Raw genomic sequence first — 19,810 nt, 5'->3', positions numbered from 1 at the left:
TTGGTGAGCCTCTCTCAAGCCAGCCACCCTGATTTTACCATCTGTTGGTTTTTGCTTGTAAATTACTGCCAAGTCTGAGAGAAGAGTAACTTTGCCGCCTTAAACTTTATGACATGTTCGCTACATTTCTCCTATCTGCGTCCCGTGTGTTTGGATTGAGCAGCTTTTTCTCTTCCTTGTGTAATCACATGTAGGATTAGAGTGCTTGGGCCTTTACAAGTCCTGTGATATGCTCCACATGGTCCGGGTCGCTGCAGACGCTGAGCAGATCATCCAGGTGACGCTGCTGATAAACTGCTCACACGGGAACATCTCTGATCACTGAGAGGATGAAACCTTGCCGGGCGAATCTCTGAGAAATGCCAGACCTGGCCATTTAATCATTATACGTATTTTTCTTTGAGTTAATTCTTAATCTGTGAGTGATGAAAATATTTAGACTCTGTGGAAGAGCGATTGGCTTGTCAGGGAGATAACGGCCCGCAGAGGCAGCATGTCAAGGTTGATTGAAATTAATTTGGAAGTCTCATGACAGAAGAATCTAAAAAGTGATGTCAAGAGTACACATAGGTAATTCCTTGATGATAATTAATGGAGGATGAGCTGACAAGTCATTTTGCCTCTGTGTAGCCCTGCAGCAAGGACGGCGCATCATAAAAACCCAAGTGGGCTGTGAAGGAGGATGGCTCACATACAGTAATGACTCCGTGTGTGCACGTGTATACTGTATGTCAATGTATGTGTTCTGTGCTGGTTATTTCTTTAATGTTTTCATTGCACAGCACAGATGTGACATAATAGACGTTTTGGGATTAAAATGACCACAGTTACCTTCCAATTTTCAAAGATCATTGTAATGTATTTATTTTTATTCTTTAACGGTTCGTCTGTTCATGGTTCAAATTTGTTAGCTAAGTTGCCTTCAACCAAAATGACAAATTGGTCACCATTTAAAACTATGAATCTTTGTACTTTGTGTATTTAACTACCACCAGAAAAAAATCTAACAAATCTAACAAGCAAATTGCCATTGACTTTGTTGGGTACATTCATGCTTCCAAACGGTTAAACCATAAACACGAGCATCTAATCCTTTTCCATTCTGTCAGATGTTTCTTATTGTTAAATGTGATGAACATTGCAGCCGTTAGAGCCCACCAGAAAAAAACATTTATCAGATAAAGCATGTAAAAAAAAAAATATATATATACATATGTATATATATATATATATATATACCAGATGTACAAATATCCATCTAGCTGTTGAAGAGGTGCACAGGAAAACATTGTAACATGGTAGCCATAACCTAAAAACAGTATAGCTACACAGGAAGAACATTAGGTACAGACGTCAACCAGATTACATGCTAAAATAATATCTACACCAGGCTCAGCAGTGAGGCAGCACTGGGGTCTGACGCTGTTAATATGCAGAACCAGTTTTCCTCTTACTGTGCACATTCTGCTGTGGATTGATCAGGTGTTTGGAGACTGATTATTGCCTGCGATGGAGCACATCATGCAAACACACTCCACACTGGCGTGTGGAAACAGTTACTAACTGTGATTACATGTCATATTTGTAATGTCAAAACCATCCATTTCCTCAGAGCGCCTTCAGTCAGACGCAGATGAAGGTGGTGTGTGTGCACCCCAGATGTTTCGTTTAAAACGCACATTTCATTGTCTTATCAGGGTCTTTATGTCACTTAAATAAACAAATAGGGCAATTCTCAGTCTGGCTGTGGGTCAAGTGTTTGTCAAGAGAGATGGCGGGTTATTTCCTTGTGATAGCTTCCTCTTTATCAGTATGTGTATGAGAGGGAAAGATGAGCTAAACCATCTGGGAGCCTTTCACATACTTCGGGATGTCTTTTTTCATCTTTTTCTTCTTTCATTCGGACTTAAAAGGATGTTGCAATCAGAAATGATTAAGAGGGAAATGTAAAAATAACAAGTCATTGAGACAATAATGGAAAAAAAATTTTATTTGCCAAAGATTCCAGCCACATTTGCTGTACATGCGTTAAAAAAAAAACTTAAAAAAACACACTCCCTGTTGCTCCTTTAACAGAAAACTGTGGGGGAGCAGTGCCACCTAGAGAGAAGTTAGTAACCTGCCAGTGATGCTGTTAAAAAAATATATATGATATTTTCCACTGGAGGGGCACAGATAATAATATATTATTTTTTTAAAGGCAGTATCTTCTTTTATAAAGCAAAATATAAGTAAGCTTCACAAAGATTATTGGCTACAGGGTTATGAAATATGTTTGTACTCGATTATACACAAGCAGTGTGGGTGGTCTGCATTGCTTTTTACATTTAAAAGCGAAAAGGCAGTAAAACAATGATCCTGGGGGTCAGTAAAATATTACATAAGCGCTGAAACGTCCTTACCTTGTAGTGCGCTCTCAAAGTGGCACTTTTCATGTCCCACTTTTGCAGTTCGAGGACTTTTTCTCACCGTGTTATGTAACCAGTTAAACTTTATTTCTGTTCACGTGTCCCATGACAGGCAGAAATGTATGAAGTGGTTTTTTTTTTTTGAGGTTGTGATATGTGAAGCATAACAAAGGAAGAAGAAAAAAAAAACAGATTCAAATCATCTTTGTTTTGACAATATTTATTTCTATTTTCCCAAGAGTAACATATAGTTCAGGACAAATGAATGTTTGAGAGAAGCGAGCACAGCAGTTTGCAGAATATATGATTCAAAATTGCACCATATTTAGTGAGAATGAACTGCACTCTGAGTACTAGGGGTTTTAATTGCTCTCATAAACAAACAATATTTCCTGTAAGCAAGAAACCAGGGTACATTTTTTTCTTCGTTTCTGTGTTAAAAGGCCAACAACACCTGCATTACACAAGCTTTTGGACAATCAAACCTAAATCTCTTTCTCATACATCCCATAGAGTCCAGGAGGGGCCTTGGTCAAACCAAACCAAAAACATTGACGCTAATGGCACCATGACACGAGCCAACAAACCGTCTCAGACACACAAACAGAACGACAGCGGGTAGCCAAGAGAAAAACGTTTGGAGGAAAGCGGTTCGAGGATTATACGTTGTCACTGCTACCAGAGAGGGCGAAGCGGAAGAGAAAGAGAGAAAAGGGTCGTACAGGTGCGGAAGCAGAGAACAGCTTTCAGAAAGAGAGAGAGAGAGAGAGAGACATGCTGAGGGACTACACACATATAGATATAATACTCTACGTTCTGAGCAGCGACAGTCTTCAAGCAGAAGAGAAAAGACAGAGGAAAGAGATAGTCAGATCAAGCGCGGAGAGGTATACAATGCTAGGCGAGGTTAGCATGCTGTGCGGCACGGAGAAAACTTTTACAGGAAGCCCAAGACACAGATATCACACGTAAAGGCTAGAGCGACAGTGCACTAAATCTACAGGCTAGGCTATACATCGGACACTAAAGCTAATTACAGGTGCTACACGTACTGTATATATGTATATATAAATATATATAAATAGATATAGAGGAGATTGAATATCAAACAAGCTGGATAGGCAAGGCATCGCATGCACGTGCAAAGGAAGCAAGTCTAGCAGCAGCAGCAAGAGATACGAAATGTCTGGCTTTCCGAGACTACCACAGTGAGATTCCTTTGTCGCTGTTAATAAATCTGATGTTGTCTGTGTCACAGTGTGGTACGCCAATTTTATTTGGGGGGGGGGGGGGGGGGGGGGGGTGGGGGGGGTTAATATAGGAGCTTTAAACTTTTAAAACTCTTGGCTACTCTCTGTTGGGATGTAAGACGGTTAAACAAGAAGCTTTATATCAACAAACTGCCAAAAGTAAAATAAATCAAATGCTTTCATCTTCCAACAGACCCCTGATTCATGACACATTCAGACCAAAGAGCTTAGGTTACATTTTCTTTTTCTTTTTTTTGAGTAGAATTTTTTTAAACATCAACTTATGAACAACCATTGGACATTGCACGTTATTAGGTCATGTGTTTTTACTCTAAAGTGCACGACCTCCCCGTCGGAGGAGACTAGACAATACTGGCAAATTTATACTAAGGCAACACAGTTACAAACACACTAAGGTACACGTTGGCACATACCGTCAAGTATCACTTGTGCACAGAAAAACACACACAGGGCTTCAGAGTCAAAATGGCTTTGCATATACATTTAAAATCCACACGCCTGAGTCTCACTGTTCGTCTCTGTGAGTGAGACTCGCGAGTGTTTCAAGGTGAAATCTGTCAGTTTCTTTAAAGCCAGTCCCTGAAACACATTTTCTTTGAAATAGCTAGAAGAGTCACAAACCGAACCGCGTGTGTGACATACACACACACACACACACACACACATACATACATACATACGTACGTACGTACACACATACAGAAAGAAAAGAAAAGAAAAAGCCTTTTTGGACTAACAGGATGAAAATACAAGTTAATCTATATCGGAGATAGAGAAAATATGAATAACTTTACCTCACAAATAGTCTCTGGTTATATGTCTTATATACACGTATGTATACACAAAGATATGTACTTAGGACATCTTGAAATACTATTTACAATTTATGATCAAAAGTGATTGTACACTGACCGACCATGTTGAGCAAATTGTGCTTTTCTAACGTGTTCTAATGAAAATGCTACAGAACCTCTGCGTGTGAAATCAGGGTTCACGATCCATCAACTAACCTGCCTACAGTAAGCATGTTTTTACTTTTCTTTTTTTTTGCTAACTACTGTGCATTTGGTCTGGAGACTTGATTATTGTTAACTATTGTACACTTGAATTCACCGTTCCTTTTTGATATTTTGCAGGGTATACAGATTGGACCCATACTCGAATATTGCTTGTGAATGAATTACAGAAGAAATCTCAGTTGCAATGCTAAGGGATGCTCCTCCTCCTCCTGCAGATGATTTAGTGCAAGTGATGTCAGGTATGCAGTAGCTGCAAATCTGGTGACGTTCCTATATCCAAATAAAACAATTATTGCCCCGCTCCCGGTTTCTCAAGATCCTCGATCTTTCAGTAAGTGCTCTTCCAAAAACATGGCCTCTCTACGTAAGAACTACATATGAGAGGTTTGTTCATTTAAAGTTAGAATCATTAAGATTTTTAGTCCTGGTTGATTTGGAGACAAGAGCGTCTTGATAATAGTGGACACTAGTGGCCACAGTCGGTACTACAGGTCTTTTGATGCCCACTGGTCCTAAAACTACTAAAACAATGGCTGTGGAGAGATGAACTACGTTTTTCCTGAAGGCCATAAAACACTCACACATTGTGCATGTGGCGGCTTCTTGGAGCAAGGTGTTCAGCTCTCTTCATAGTGCACTGCAGGGAAGTTAGCAACCTGGAAGTTAGCATCACCCTGGTTACCTCGACTAAAAGCCAATGGGATTTTTTTTTCCCCATTATTGCAAAAAATAAAATCTGTGTCAAAAAAAAGGTCATGATACTTCTATGTTTGGTTCAGAAAGACAAGATACTAAAATAAGAAAAGCTAACTTATTTCCAGGTTTTTAACAACTCATTCCTGCAGCACTCCATGACGCCGCCTGTGTACAAACCCCGGGCTGAGAGTATTTATTGCGCCTTAAAAAAGAAGGCTAAAGAGGGCCGTCATTAGAAATAATACTGACCTCATGATCAAATTGTCTTCTGCATACGATTAAAAGTGAACACTCGACATCTTTAGTCTTCTTTTCTATAGTTTGTGTTTGCTGCGTTTTTCCACTGAACCCATGTGTGCGAGGGAATGCAATTCGAATCCCCAACGGGAAAGGCGAACTCCGCCGGAGAAAATCTCAAGGATTGTAACTTAACGTTACCTCTGAAGCGCTGATTATCCTCATTATGACACGTAAAGCACACTCAGCACAGCTAAATATACAGCCTTGGTTGGAAATGGTGCTCCGTTTTGATCTCTGCATACAGCTGGTGACACAACAAACAAAACTGGATCGAACAAGCCTCAAAGGCCAAGGTGATGCATGGTGGACCAACATGCCTTCATTCATGCTTGGAGTTGACTTTGCTGTAACTTTCTTGTAAATATCTCCAAATCCATACAGCAGCCTGCTCTGGTTGCGGGTGGTTTTTTTCAACATGTGCTGGTATACTGTATGAGAATTCGTCCCGAAAAATCACTGCTTGAAAGGACTATGTGCAGATGTTAGAAGGCAGTTGATTAAGCTGAGGTAAGGTGAAGTGCTTCTTTTTTTTTTCTTAAGTTTTAAGTTTTAAACCAGAAGTTTAAAATTGAAAGTTACAATAGAACACAACCACATTTGGCACTTAACAACAGACCCGGCAAATGAGAAAATGATTTGAAAACAAACTCCTCCTCATCGACCTATTGCACAAGCATTTCATATCACAAAAAGTACATATAAAGTTACATCACTTACACTACTCTGGGGTCTACTGCACTATAGGAAAAGCAGACAGAAGCACTTTTACATAGCTTTGGACCAAGTCGGTCCACGGCAAAGCTACAATACATAATATATGGATATATCTGTAGATCTTTTTTTTTTTTCTCAAATATACTCTTAAATATGTGACTTTGCAGGAAAGAGAGAGAGAAAAGAAAAGAAAAAGTTTACCAGTACATTCACGACAAACAATTCATCCGTCAAGGGGGGGGTGGGGGGAGTACAGGAGGACTTGGTGAGACGAGTCTTATAGATCTTGGCCGAGTCGTTCAATCTCCTCGATAAGAAAGTCGATGTCCTCGAAGGTAGCAGCGGGGTTCGAGATCACCATGCGGAAAAAGTTGACCTTGTCCCCCTGCGGCTGGTAGCTGACCATGGTCGTCCCGTACTCCATCATCCTGGCTTTAATCACCGGGGCCACCTGGAAAGAGCCGATACATTCAGCAGGAGTTAACGCTGCTTCAGAGGAGCACAATCATACATTTTAAAAGATAAAAAATGTATTTGTTGTCATTTTTTTTTGCACTTCTAGTTTCGGAAAGAACGGTTGTATTTTCTCTTTTTTCTTTTTGGTTTTCTTTTTCAGCAACTAAACTTGTACCATCTTCCCCTCAGACTATCAGTCTGAAGCTGCTGCATGTAGTTTGACGTCTACATCTGACACCAGCCGGGAACACGCAGTCCCTGCTGCTGCTGCTGCTGCTGAGCTGAGAGGTTATCTTCAGGGAGCAGTGACAGTCATTTATTCGGTGCTCAGCAGTGTCTTGATGGCGGAGTGGATTCTGTGCTGTGACGAGCTGTGGCAGATTCAATTACAAGTTTCAACTCTCAGCAACACCGACCTATTAAGACGTTTTACTGAGGAAAAACACTTCAAAATAAGTGTCTCTGAAATATCCTCCTGCGGCTTGTGTATGTTATTTTGGTGATATATGTAAAAAGCAAGTTAGAAAGTAGAAATTACCGCACTTGGTGCAGTATTGCAGCCCCTAATCAACTTCATGCATATGCACATAAGATTCAGTAACTTAAGATGACACGTTACTGCAGCTTTGGCTTAAGGGTTTAGCTTAACTGTGACTCATAATCTCAAAATCCAGTATAATGTAGAAAGAGTTTTAATACATTTGAGGATATGAAGTTGAAAAATAGGAGAAACTTAAAAAAAAAAAAAAAACTCCTGGAGGAGCAGAAGTTGGCTTTCAGTTTCAGTTGTACAATAACAGTCTGCAGAAGTAGTTAGCCGTGTATATAGACGCTGCAGCGCTGCGGCTCACGCTCTATACTTCTCATCACATAATCAGTCATTTCCTCTAAATCTCTTGCACGTGTCCCGCTGCAGCTGGCTGCGTCTGCAGGTTCTCTCAAATAATCAATCAGCAGCTGCAGATTTTTTTCAGTCTTCCTGACCGTTTCCCAGTTCTTCCTCGTCTCTTTCGGAAAAGAGTCGTCAAAAGGCCATGTGGAAATTGAGGAAAGCTCCTTCAAGTTTGGACTTTTTTTTCCCCGGCAAAGTGCTAATCCAGCAGCGTTACATCATCCCTCCATCTTGGTGTCTGTGGAAAAGAGCGAGCTGGCCGAACACCCGGGCCAGTGAAGCGTGACCGCGGTGCTCTTTCAATCAGACTCAGAAAAACAAAAGGAGAACCTCTCCCTCTGAAGGATTATGACAAAGATGGTAACGATTTATAGGTTGATGGTTTTACAGAAGGAAATCAGAGAGGGGAGAGCTCTTTTGTATGGCAGGCACGCACACCATCTGTTTGTCCTAATTGTCAATTAGTAGGCCCCCGCTGCTGCTTTGGGCTCCTCTGAACGGCCGTCACTTTAGCTGACTGAACAGCCTCACTCCCTCTGAGTCTGGCACGTGATATCCTTCCTCCCTGACAAGTCGAAACTGTTTCAAGACTGTCACAAAGTTTTTTTTTCCCCCCAAATCCTGAGCGTCCCTAATGGGGAGGACATGTAACGGTCAAGCTGGATAGAAATAAAAAAGATTTGTTACGGGAACGTGATACCGCAGCCTTGGCTTCTTATCGCTGCTCACCCACCTTGTGCAAGTGTTTCTTCCTCTCCTCTTTGTCCTCCATGTAGCGGATCCCGGGAGGGAGGTACCAGAAGCAGACATTGGTGTGCTGAGGCTGCAGGGGCACACACACACACACACACACACACACACACACACACACACACACACACACACACACACACACACACACAGGCGACGAGAGATGAGAGGAGTAAACCGCCAGAGTAACAGGAAAGCAAAAATGTGCACGTGTCGGGAGCCGAGGAAATAATTAAATGTTGCTGACTTTAACTGGAATCATAGCATGAGGGGATGATTGCTGTTTTTAAAGAGTTCTCTCTCTTTAAAATGAAAGCCGCTATGTGTGGTGCCCCCCAGTGGTCGTGGCATATTTAATGGGACTCAGTATAGATAAACATACTCAAGCTATCAGAATAATGTCAAAGATGCTATAATCACATAGAAATTAGAGTAGATCGTGACTTCTTCATTTAAAGCACATTGTAATTAGAATTAGTTAAATATTTAAAGCTGCTTTAATCAACATTTTTGTACCTAAAATGCATCAAATGACTCTGCAGCTCTGTGTTTACAAACTACTTTACTATTATACTATTTTACTGTTTCTACAGCTGCAGCTTTAATGTTCTGATTGAGTCCCGCTGCTCACGTCAGCGTCATCTAGTAGTAATGCAGCTTTAAGCTAGGAGATGCTACAATCACACAAACCCATATTACATATTACACTTCGAACTGCACTAACCTGTATGAAAAGTGCTATAGAAATAAAGCTTGATTGATTGATACAGTAATAAACACATATATGTTATATGATTTCGTATAGATTTCCTCTATCGTGATATACAGCAGTATTGGAGAATTGTTATTAATCAAACACACCACCCAGCCCTATGCACACGCCATACATTACATACACATAAACATACGTGTGGTAAATACACATACCTGTGCACACAGCCGTGTCATTTAAATTAAAAAAAAAAAAGTAAAGCCATCTTTGCCTGAAATCCTACAGATTCCTTCAAATCACAAAACGCTATACGTGACAGACGCCCATCCATCTCACCAAGCAAGAAAATGAAAATAGCAATTCACATCTCAAAACAAAAAAAGAAAAGAAAAAAGAAAAAGAAAATCCATTGGGTGTTTCCAGGCGTCAGACAGGTAGCCTGCCTGATGCTCAGATAACCCGCTCTCTCTGTGGCTGAAAGCACCTCTCAGCTCTGTTCTTTCATTTTTGGCGTCTGGAGCCGAGCTGCCTGCCAGTGGGGGAAAGCGTTCATTACCAACAGCTGACTAGCGATGCACACCAGCCTCTTTTATACAGCCGGGGCTGGTTCGGGTGGCAGTATATTCAGCATCAGATTGATGTAAAGGCTTAATGGGCAGCGCTGACAAGGGAACACCTGGGTAGATGCCCACAGGACTCTGCTTTTTCCCCGTCACCCTCTGTGTTATGATGCTCTTAGCCTTTTGTAGCTCAGCGAGTAAAAACAATAACCCTGGAAAACACTCAGGAACGTTCACTAGAAATGTCTCTGGGTGTCCAAGCGCTCCTATTATAAAAGAGTTTTTAGCTTAATAACCCCGTCATGCCGGCATATGTTTTTGTTGTTGTAGTTCTGCTCGGCGGAGGATATTTCAGACATCATACTATTCATATGCAGATGAGCAATTACAGGCCGTTATGCTATTCATTAAGCATAATAGCAGCACATTATACTGGCAGCTAGAGGTAAAAATGGCATTCATCCAACACAAAGCAAGAGCACCCCGCGTGCCAATCAAGTCACCCATAATGACACGGAGTACACTGAAGTGAAAGGAGCAACACGGACTAATGTTCGCCACTTCTCTCTGATTATGTGGCTGTGGATGAATTATCCTCGTGTGGAGAGAGAGATAGAGAGAGAGAGAGAGAGAGTGAGAGAGAGAGAGAGAGAGAGAAAAGTTAAATATGAACGTACTTTCCCGTCAAAGACCATCTCGTATCCTTCTCGGTCCTTGATCTTATTGTAGAGGTACTCGGACAGCTCCAGACACTTGTCGATCTGAGCCTCGAACCCAATGGTGCCCTGTCCAAGAAATCATTCAAATGTGTTAAAGCTGTTTGTTTTTCTCTCTTTTTCGTTAACGAGTAATTTCCCTAAAGTTTGCTTTCTTTCAATCCTTGATCTGTTACTGTGTATAGTTTTTATTTAAATGGTAAATACAGGTAAATACAGATTATATGTTCAGTCATGTGTTTATCCTCATAAATATTATGTTCAGAAGAAACTGAAGGTGTTTGTGCAACTTGTGACATTAGTATCATGAAGTTTTTAAGGTTTTTGAAATATTGATCTTCCAACTTTAGCATCTTAGAAAACAAAACTACGGAAGCCCTGAAGGCAAGTGGAAAAAAACCCACCTGCCTCTTAGGGCAATATCAAAATATCACATTAACTCCTGCACATTGGTTCTCGTAAAATGACATCACTACCTTTGCAAATAGCGGTGGGTTGCTGTTGGTTATCTCTGAACATAAAAAGGCTGACGTCACACAACAACCTAACCTCGCTCTCGAAGGCGTGACCACCAGCGTTTTCCCCTCACCTTGGCCCTCCACATGAGCCACAGCTTGAAGATGTCCACGTGGCGTCCACACTGCAGCGCCTTGTCCCCGGTGTCGTAGGACAGGTCGTAGTGTTTGTCCTGCTGGAACAGGTAGCAGGCGTGCATCTGGTTGCAGTTCTGCATCAGACCCTGCCGAGGGGATTGAGATTCAGAGCGATTAGAGCCGAGGTAACGAGCCGCAAATTAACACCTGAGCGGAAACCAAGAGGACACGTGCGCTGTACCTCCTCTCTGACCAGCAGGGCAGAACACTGCAGAGGGACTGACATCATTTTGTGTGGGTTCCATGTTACTGAATTAGCTCTGCAGATAACAACAACAAAAAAACAACCGTCATGCATCATTATTTTAAAAACTCTCCTGAGCTTCTTCCACAGCTTTTATTACAAAGACACTTGCCTCTCAACTCCGTCCAGCTTCCACCTGTGTCTCCTGGACATGAGGAGACTCCCTCCCCACGCGCCCTAACAGGACAGACACGAGTTAATCATCCATGTGACACTGTAAATAACAACTCAAAGGTGTTGCGTTTGGGTCCGTCTGCACTTGAACATCACGCACCTACAGTTTCAGCTTGATGGTAAACTTTTATTAAAGCTGTGGCCTTTGTTTGTTTAATGAAACTGTGAACACAATATAGACTGTATAGGACATTTTGCCAGTGCTCTCTAGTGGACAAACTATGTAATGGAGACACTTATGGCTTTTTTATATGAGATGTTTTCTCCATAACCTGCAATAAACTATTCACAAAAACGTTATTTTCTTCTTCTTACTTCTTAAATCTTTTATCATATTTAGCCATTCTCTTGTTGATTTTATTGATTCATTTAATCATTTTAGGCTGTTTTATCTCATTCTACTGTCGCATTGTTCTGTTATATCTCCTCCCCAATGTTGTACAACCTTTAAACTGCTTTTAAATCTGTTTTTTTTCTTCTTCTTCTTCTATTATATTTATTTTAGGACTTTTGGTTTTGCATAATGATCTGAACTCCATCAGAGGCTTTGGAGAGATGCTGATTCTTATGTCTTTCTTTTGCAGAACTAACGTCGGCATCTTTATTCTAAACACTGATGCAAACGTCGCCGGCTTGCAGCTTCAGGAGGCCGCAAAACACACGTTTCGTGAAGTGAGCTGCATCCGCGAACACACACATACACACAATCCACATGCGCCGTCAGAAGCAGCAGGAGCCGCAAATACTCTAAAAGCAGGATATGTTTTTTCCCTCCATCTCAGCTGCTTGAGGAACGACAGACAAGGCCATCTATGCCTCTTAATAGATGTGTCCCCCTGTCAGGACTAAATCACCTTCATTAATAGATAGAGCTCCTTCAGTGAGAGAGGCCATCATGGCAAAGTCAGGGGAGGAGATGATTTACAGCCTCTGTTCCACTTTTTCTAATCTCCAGTGTTAGATAGGAAATGGCTAGCTCCTATCTGGGTCAACTGAAAGCAGTTAGAGGCGAGACAGACATAATAGATTTGTCAAACTCACTGGCAAGCTCCGTATTTCTGTGTATTTCTTCACTAAAATGCCTCCTGGGTGACGGAGGGAAATGTTGATTTCTCTCCACACGTTGAGGTCTTCTTATCTTACTCACGTCCACGTGCATCCAGATGTTGTACTTCTTGCAGATGTCAGAAATGGCGATGAGAGGGTCAAAGGCCCCGTACACCGTCGTTCCGGCAGTCGCGCTCACAAAGAAAGGTACGAACCCCTGCGTCAACGCACAAAAAACAAAAACAAAAACATGAGCGCACATATCGCAGCTGCTGGTGCAGATATAACGAAGCAACACCAGAGCAGTGTTACAGGCGTTATCACGTTACCTTCTGTTTGGCCTCCAGTATTCTCCTCTCAAGGTCGGCTGGGATCATTTTACCACTGCGTGAATGAAAATCAATATTCAGTTGCGTCTTGACTTGTTTGTGAATTCATCAGAAATATTATGAGCAAAATGTACTTTAAGCACAAAAGGTTGAAGTAATCCTTCTGGAATAAATGGCCCCTGTGAGCGATATGTCATTATATACGACATTGTTAAAGTAATAACGGATGCATCAACGTGTAAACACTTTTTCACAAAGACATCTGAAAGTTGAGAGAGGGCGTCATGTAGGCTCTACTTTATATACTTGCTTAATCTTTAACAACACGTTGTTTTAAACATACACTTCTCAGACGTGACTACAGCTGCTACAATGCCTCCGAAACAAACGGAAAAACCAAAGTACGGAATTCATATATTGACTTCTAATGTTTTACTTTTCATTTTTAAAAAAGGCTCAGATAAAAGTCCGACTTTACCTTTCATCTGCTTTGATGCAGATCACACTCTCAGTCCCAATGCCGAGAGCTGCTGCACCTTTTTTGATTGAAAAATGGCTCTGAAAGATAAAAAAGAAAAAGAAAATGAAAGGGAGATCATGTTTAAATATGTGTAAGACAGCAGAGATCAAAGGAGGGGAAGAAAAGAAATCTATAAATATGTAAAAATAATTATAATAATGTTATTTAAAGTTTTTTTTTTCCTCACAGCGTCTTTCAAATGTCCTTTAAAGATGAAGGAAGTGACATAAAACCGACTGTAATGTGACAGACGCACCAGTCACCCGCTGTCCTTTTGCGTCTGACACACATAATGTCAGCTTCATATCAGCACCGCTGGTGTGAAAGTCACTTTTAAATACACACACACACACACACACACACACACACACACACACACACACATCGAGCACAGCCACCACTACTGTAGCTACATGACATTTTCTGTTATTCCTGCGCTGGAGAAGAAGATCTTTGACATCTGGTTGTGTTTCCCGTAGCGATCAGAGTTTATTATTTGATCCTTTAAGACACACATTGATAATGCAGGGTGGAAATATGGGAGCACAGATGCCTACGTGTTCAGACGTGAAGGCCACCAGTCTGGGAACAGATGACATTCCTTTCTCCTTCACTTCAGGGAACATCTTGAAGCGGGCCAACAGCATGGCGTACATGTTAGAAATAGCACCACCTAGAGGACAGACAGGGCTCAGTGATTTACAGCCACTCGGGCAGTCAAGTCAGTCAGTGTCAGCCCCCCCACGTCACAGCCTCAACTGGCTGAAGTCTCACGGGAGTGACGCAGGGTTTTTTTTTAAGCGGCACAGAGAAACGTGCGTTGCATGTTTTTAAGATGAAGAAAAACAGACGATGCAACGACGACAATGAAATCCTCTGTTTACAGCGCATGAGGCGATGGCACCACAATGTCACAGCCAATCACAGTCTGTCATTAAATTCTCCAATCACTGCTCCTCCTCATCATGTGACAACCAGAAACGCATGGGAGAAAGTAAAGATTGTGGAGAGGAGGGAGGGAGGGAGGGAGGGGGCTTATAAGTTGGAAAATGAAAATTATTTTATGCTAATTGGCTTTGAAATGAGTTCCATTTATACCATCAAAATGCAAATTGACACATTACAGCACACACACACACACACACACTTATACAAGGCAGTTCCATTTTCAGTGAAACAGAGGGGGTGGGTGGGTGGGGGGGGTTGGCGACGCCTTCACATACAAACGTACGTACCAGGGGAGAAAATGCCATCTCCTCGGCCGTCGGGCCAACCAATGATCTCCCTCATCTTCTTCAGACTGACGTATTCCAGCAGCACAAAGACGGGCGCCACCTCATAGGTGAACCTGCGTTACACAAGGGGACATCACATCACATGGAGTTGGGTGAAGGGGGTGGGGCTACACAAAAAATGTGCCATGACTCATCAGTGCAAAATAGTCTTTTTACTCAGGACAGATTTAGAGATGAAATTGATGGAAGATTTAAAAAAAATCTGGAAGGATAAAATATTATTTTTGAAGCTAAAAATGTGGAAGATCTTCTATTGCAGTGATGCTTCTGAAACAAAAAATTAATACAAATGAATAACAGTTAAATAATTTGTTTTCCTACATGTGACGCTCTCCGTTGCACATTTTCAACATCCCTGCTGCATTAAATAAAAAAGTACATTTCCACATTTCCAGTACGTGCCTCCTGATATTTTTTCTATTAGTAGACTACATGGTGTATTAGCTGCAGTAAATTCAAAAACCCAAGTGTCAACATGAGGTTTCCATTGCCAAGACTGACGCTCGCTGAGTTTATCACCCCAAAAACACACACACACACACACACACACACACACACACTGAAATTAGCTCCAGATTAGTCTGAATTTAATTTCAGAGCTAATTTTCTCCCCTTGAATCCCCCATGGGAGAATGGAGGTGAGGGAGGAGGGATAAAAGGCAGCAGAGATGGGAGGGGTGCAGTTGGGGGAAAGTGATGGGGGGGGGTGGAGGGAGAGAGGGGGGGGTCTGTCTTTCATTTCACCCTTTTCATTTGCCATGATTGAGTGGAAAGAAAAAAAAAAAACAGGCTGCTATCAGCCGGCGCAGACACAGAGCAGAGAGCAGGCGGACGGACCGGAAATGGAATTCATTGTCATGATCATTTAAAATCACGACGAAGCAGGCAGCACACTTACATGTTGGTGTTGGCGGTGGACGTTAGCCAATCGGCTGCCAGGCCAACCATGTCTAATCCTGTAGAGAGCTGATTGAAGTACCTGGGGTGGGCTGAATGACAAGGAGTAAAAAAAAATAAATAATAAGAGTGTGAAATGTGGGAGTTTTTATTAATTTATTTTTTATCTTGGTTTCAGGAAAAATTGAAAAAGTGCTTTTTGTGCGTTTGTGCAAAAAGAAACTGTCATCATGGAAACACTTTAATTGGAGGAGAGAAATGCAGCTGCAGTGACGTTTTTAAATCGTTTTGAGAAATGATGAGAAGATTTGCTGTGACGTGGTTTAATGGAGGAATTTACGAATAACACAGCTTCTGAAATGAATTCAATATGGACTCTTTTTTAAAAATAGGTGACGTCAAAGTCTGATTCATGATGGCTGCCTATCTGAATTTCTCATGTATTTTACGTCATAGAGAATATGCAACATAACATTTCTCTCTAACCCCTTAAATTCAACATTTAGGAGCAGTATATAAACATAAGTCCTGTGGCTGCTGCATAAACATGATAATATAGTAAAACACACGTAATAATATTGAACATGTTTTCATAGGAGAAGTTATAAATTCTGCACAATAATAAATCTGCTAACAACTACACTATAATGTGGTTATTGTTTATAAACTGCTTATAAATTAGTGTGTAAAACGTTTCTAAAAAGATGAATATATGTTTGTTTGTTGTTTGTTTGTTGTTTGGTCTTTTTTTTGGGGGGGGGGGGGGTCTTTGCTGTGCTGTGGCTGTAAATCTCCTCCTGCCTGTGTCAGTCAGCAGAGAATAATGGACCCATGAAGGCAGGTTATTAGCCTATTATCTCCCACTTGGTGAACCAGATTTACTGCGTCACTGCGTTTATTGGTCTGATGGTCAGGAGGAGGAAAACAAGGACAACTTCCAGCCTGATTTTTTCTTTTTTACATAGGCATCATTTATCATTTTTTACCCCCCCCTTTTTTTTTCTTTCTTTTTTTAAAGCAGATTATTTTCTCTTAGTTTCTTTGTTTTATTCTGTCTTCACTATGTGCAGTTTTGGAGGATATCCTTCTACAGAAAAGTCATTCGAAAACCTTTTTTGATTTGCCAATTCAAACTTCAGTGCATGTTATTATTAATTATTATTTTTATTATCATTATTATGTCATTAGTCTAGGTGTTGCAACATCTCTGTGTTATTACCATTTACATTCTTTTACATATTCAATATAATGATATTTGAAGCTTCTAGTTAGACATATACAGCAGGCCTGAGTCTAGGCCTCGTGCACCTACAAGATGCAGCTTTTAAAAAAAAAAAAAAAAGGGGGGGGGTATTTTTATATCTATGTGTTAAAGTAGGAATTATTTAAGTGGATTTTGCGCGTTTAAAATAAGCAGGCCATATATATATAAGTAGCTTCTATCAGAAACTGAGAGCCAGGCCTACCTGTCTTGATGGCGTATTTCAGGGTCGCGCGACAGCTGATCAAGATATCATCCAGAGTCGCGGGCTCCTCCTGCAGCTCCCAGTTGTTCATCTGCAGCAGCTCGTTTGGATAGTGAAAATCAATCACTTTGGTATCCCGGTCGAAAGACTCCACGATGTAGGCCAGTAAAATATCCACCACTTCCTGCAGGAAGGTCATTGTTTTGGTGTCACCGTCCATGGCAGGTAACAGGTCTGAGAAAAAAAACAAATTAAAAAGAAAAATAAATAAATAAAGATTCATGTTTCTGGACTTGGACTCGTGCATCAGTGGGAATAAAAAAAAAGCTGTTTTCATGCATCATTAAAATGCAGATTTGTAGGCCACGAGACGAGTTTAGCTGTGAAATGATCCCACAGGCCTACACATGTAGAATTACACCAAAACACGAGTGTTTTTTATTATTTTAACAGCTCAGGTGATTTTTTTTTCCCTCTGCGAAGCTCAACAGATCAAATTTTGTTGAAGGTGACCCCTCCGAAATACTCCAAAATATTCCTCATAAAATCACTCAATCTGATCAATCCAGATGTGTAGATCACAGATAATTATCCCATCCGTGCACACACGTGTTCTGTGGGCTGTTTTATATTTCATTTCTCATATTGAACATGTATTTCAATGCAGGTGGGAACGAATAAAGAAAGAAAAATCGCGTTTAAATCAACGTTAGAAAGAAAAAAATAAAGATTTGCAAAATGCTTCTGCTGCTAATTTTCATTTATTTAAAAACAATGACTTATTTGTGTGTATATGTGTCTTTTTTTTCTTTTTTATTACACTGAATAAATGAAGCCCGTCCATGTGTGTCTGGTGTTTGTACCTGTTGAATAGAGGTCGGAGAAGGCGACGCCAGCTTTGGTGCAGTTGCAGGATTTGTTGCAGCCGCAGTTGGAGGCAGTCGTCTGCGGCGGCTGCTTGGCGGCCGACTCGCCGGGTTTCTCCACCTCCCCGACATTGAGCAGCGCTTTGGAAAACCACAAAACAGCATTGAGATATTTTTTTTTTTTTCCTCTCTGTTTATTACTATGATTGTTATTACTCTACCGTCGAGGCCAGGTTCAATAAATATAGCCTATAATGATGGGGATAAAAAGGAGCGTCGCCCAAATAGCCCTCCATCCATCTATCAACGCTCGCCGTCCCCCCCCTTCCCCTCCCCTCCCCTCCGCAGCCTCACTCCCTGTGTGAACCAACATACCACATAATTTCGATCCAATTCCTCCGGATAATTTCTGGGCCGCCGCTTGGCACCAAGCCCTGGCTGGAAGAGAGAGAGAGAGAGAGAGACAGAGAGAGAGAGAGAGAGAGAGAGAGAGAGAGAGAGAGAGGGGGGAAATGGGGGAGGATGATGAGGGTTCAGTCCCAACTTTAAGATGGAAAAAACATGCAACTTGGAATCAAAAACAACCCTGTGAGTGTGACTGTAAATACAGCAGGCCTGCTTGGTTGATTCGGTGGCATCATGTTAACACCAAACAAAAAACAAAAAACAAGGCACGCGGGCTTTGCAGACAATGCGCGGGGAAATACAGCGCTGCGCCCGCTTCCATGAAGACAAAAAAATAAATAAAAATAAAGCCACTCACGCGTACTGGGGCTTTGACTCCCGGTATTGGCCCCAGTATTATCTCCGCCAAGAGACCAAAAACCGTGTGATGCCATTGTTGCCGGTAGTTAGGAGCTGCACGAGACACGGAGACCGACAGAGCCCATCCACACGCGGCGACAGGGAGCCGTTCAAAGCTGATGTGGTGCTGAATCTGACCAGGCTGCTTAAAATCCCGCCGTGCATCCGACACAGCGCTTTATGCAGCTGGAGAGAGCCCCTAAAAATAAAACGGCTCGTGGATATGAAGAAGGAAAAAACAATTTAAGAAATATATATTTTTTTTTAAAAAAAGGTGTCCTGTTGGTGTGAGCGTGTGCAGGCGTCCACAGGTGCACGAAGCATGAAGCGGCGTCTTCCAAAGAGAAATCCGCAAACGCGCTCCACTTCACCGGCGCACTCCTGTCAGCGCGTCCACGCAGAGCGCATGCAGCCGCTCTCCGCACTTCATAGAAAGAAAAAAGAAAAAAAAAACAGATTGTAAGATAGTCTGAGCAAGTTCAGGGCGGGAAAAGAAATATACAGTTTACATTATAAAAAAAGAAAAAGAAGAAGAAGCGCAAAAACCAGGAAGAGGTTGTTTTTTTGTTTTTTGTTTTAGCTGCTGGTGAATATGCAGCGCGCGGGCTCAGCCATGCCTAATTGCATGTAACCTAAATTTCACGTCACTGTAGAAATCCTGTCGTGATTCACTTCAGGTCATGACGAACTGCGTTGCGTCGTACGTCGTGACTCCATATACATAGGCTTCAAACATCCCCTAACATTTTGCCCCCCCCCCTCCAACCCAACCCATCCACCCCCACCCCCTGCATGCGCGCTGCTGCTGCTGCTTCTGCTGCTGCTGAACTTCACTGCCTCCATGCAGACAGTGAATGCCAACCAATTCATCTGCCCGGCAAATCGCAGACCTATTTCTTGGAGACCGGCTGCTCTAATTGCCCGCCTCCGGTGGAGGAAGCAGCGGGGCGGCGAGGAGGAAAGAGCTCGCGCACGGGTCTCTTCTCGTCGGTGCTGAGGCGCGTTTCTCTAAAACTATTTT

At 41.8% G+C, this 19,810-nt stretch overlaps 1 protein-coding gene across 1 annotated transcript; it reads right to left on the bottom strand.

Moving 5' to 3' along the window:
• Positions 1-2,607: 2,607 nt before the first annotated feature.
• Positions 2,608-19,533, bottom strand: gad2 (glutamate decarboxylase 2). Its single transcript, XM_056364792.1, has 16 exons — positions 18,749-19,533; positions 18,361-18,423; positions 17,983-18,126; positions 17,120-17,353; positions 15,655-15,745; positions 14,697-14,809; positions 14,019-14,134; positions 13,420-13,499; positions 12,942-12,996; positions 12,713-12,829; positions 11,504-11,568; positions 11,329-11,407; positions 11,084-11,233; positions 10,456-10,563; positions 8,490-8,579; positions 2,608-6,859 (listed from the first exon to the last, which is right to left on the bottom strand). Exons 1-16 carry the CDS (start codon positions 18,822-18,824, stop codon positions 6,686-6,688), a joined length of 1,755 nt encoding a protein of 584 aa, XP_056220767.1. The 5' UTR covers positions 18,825-19,533; the 3' UTR covers positions 2,608-6,685.
• Between the last annotated feature and the right edge of the window lie 277 nt (positions 19,534-19,810).

Source organism: Seriola aureovittata, chromosome 20 (genome assembly GCF_021018895.1).
Source record: "Seriola aureovittata isolate HTS-2021-v1 ecotype China chromosome 20, ASM2101889v1, whole genome shotgun sequence".
NCBI classification, from domain to species: Eukaryota; Metazoa; Chordata; class Actinopteri; order Carangiformes; family Carangidae; genus Seriola; species Seriola aureovittata.
Note: the sequence above shows the minus strand (reverse complement) of the source record. Positions and strands in the feature narration are given on the sequence as shown.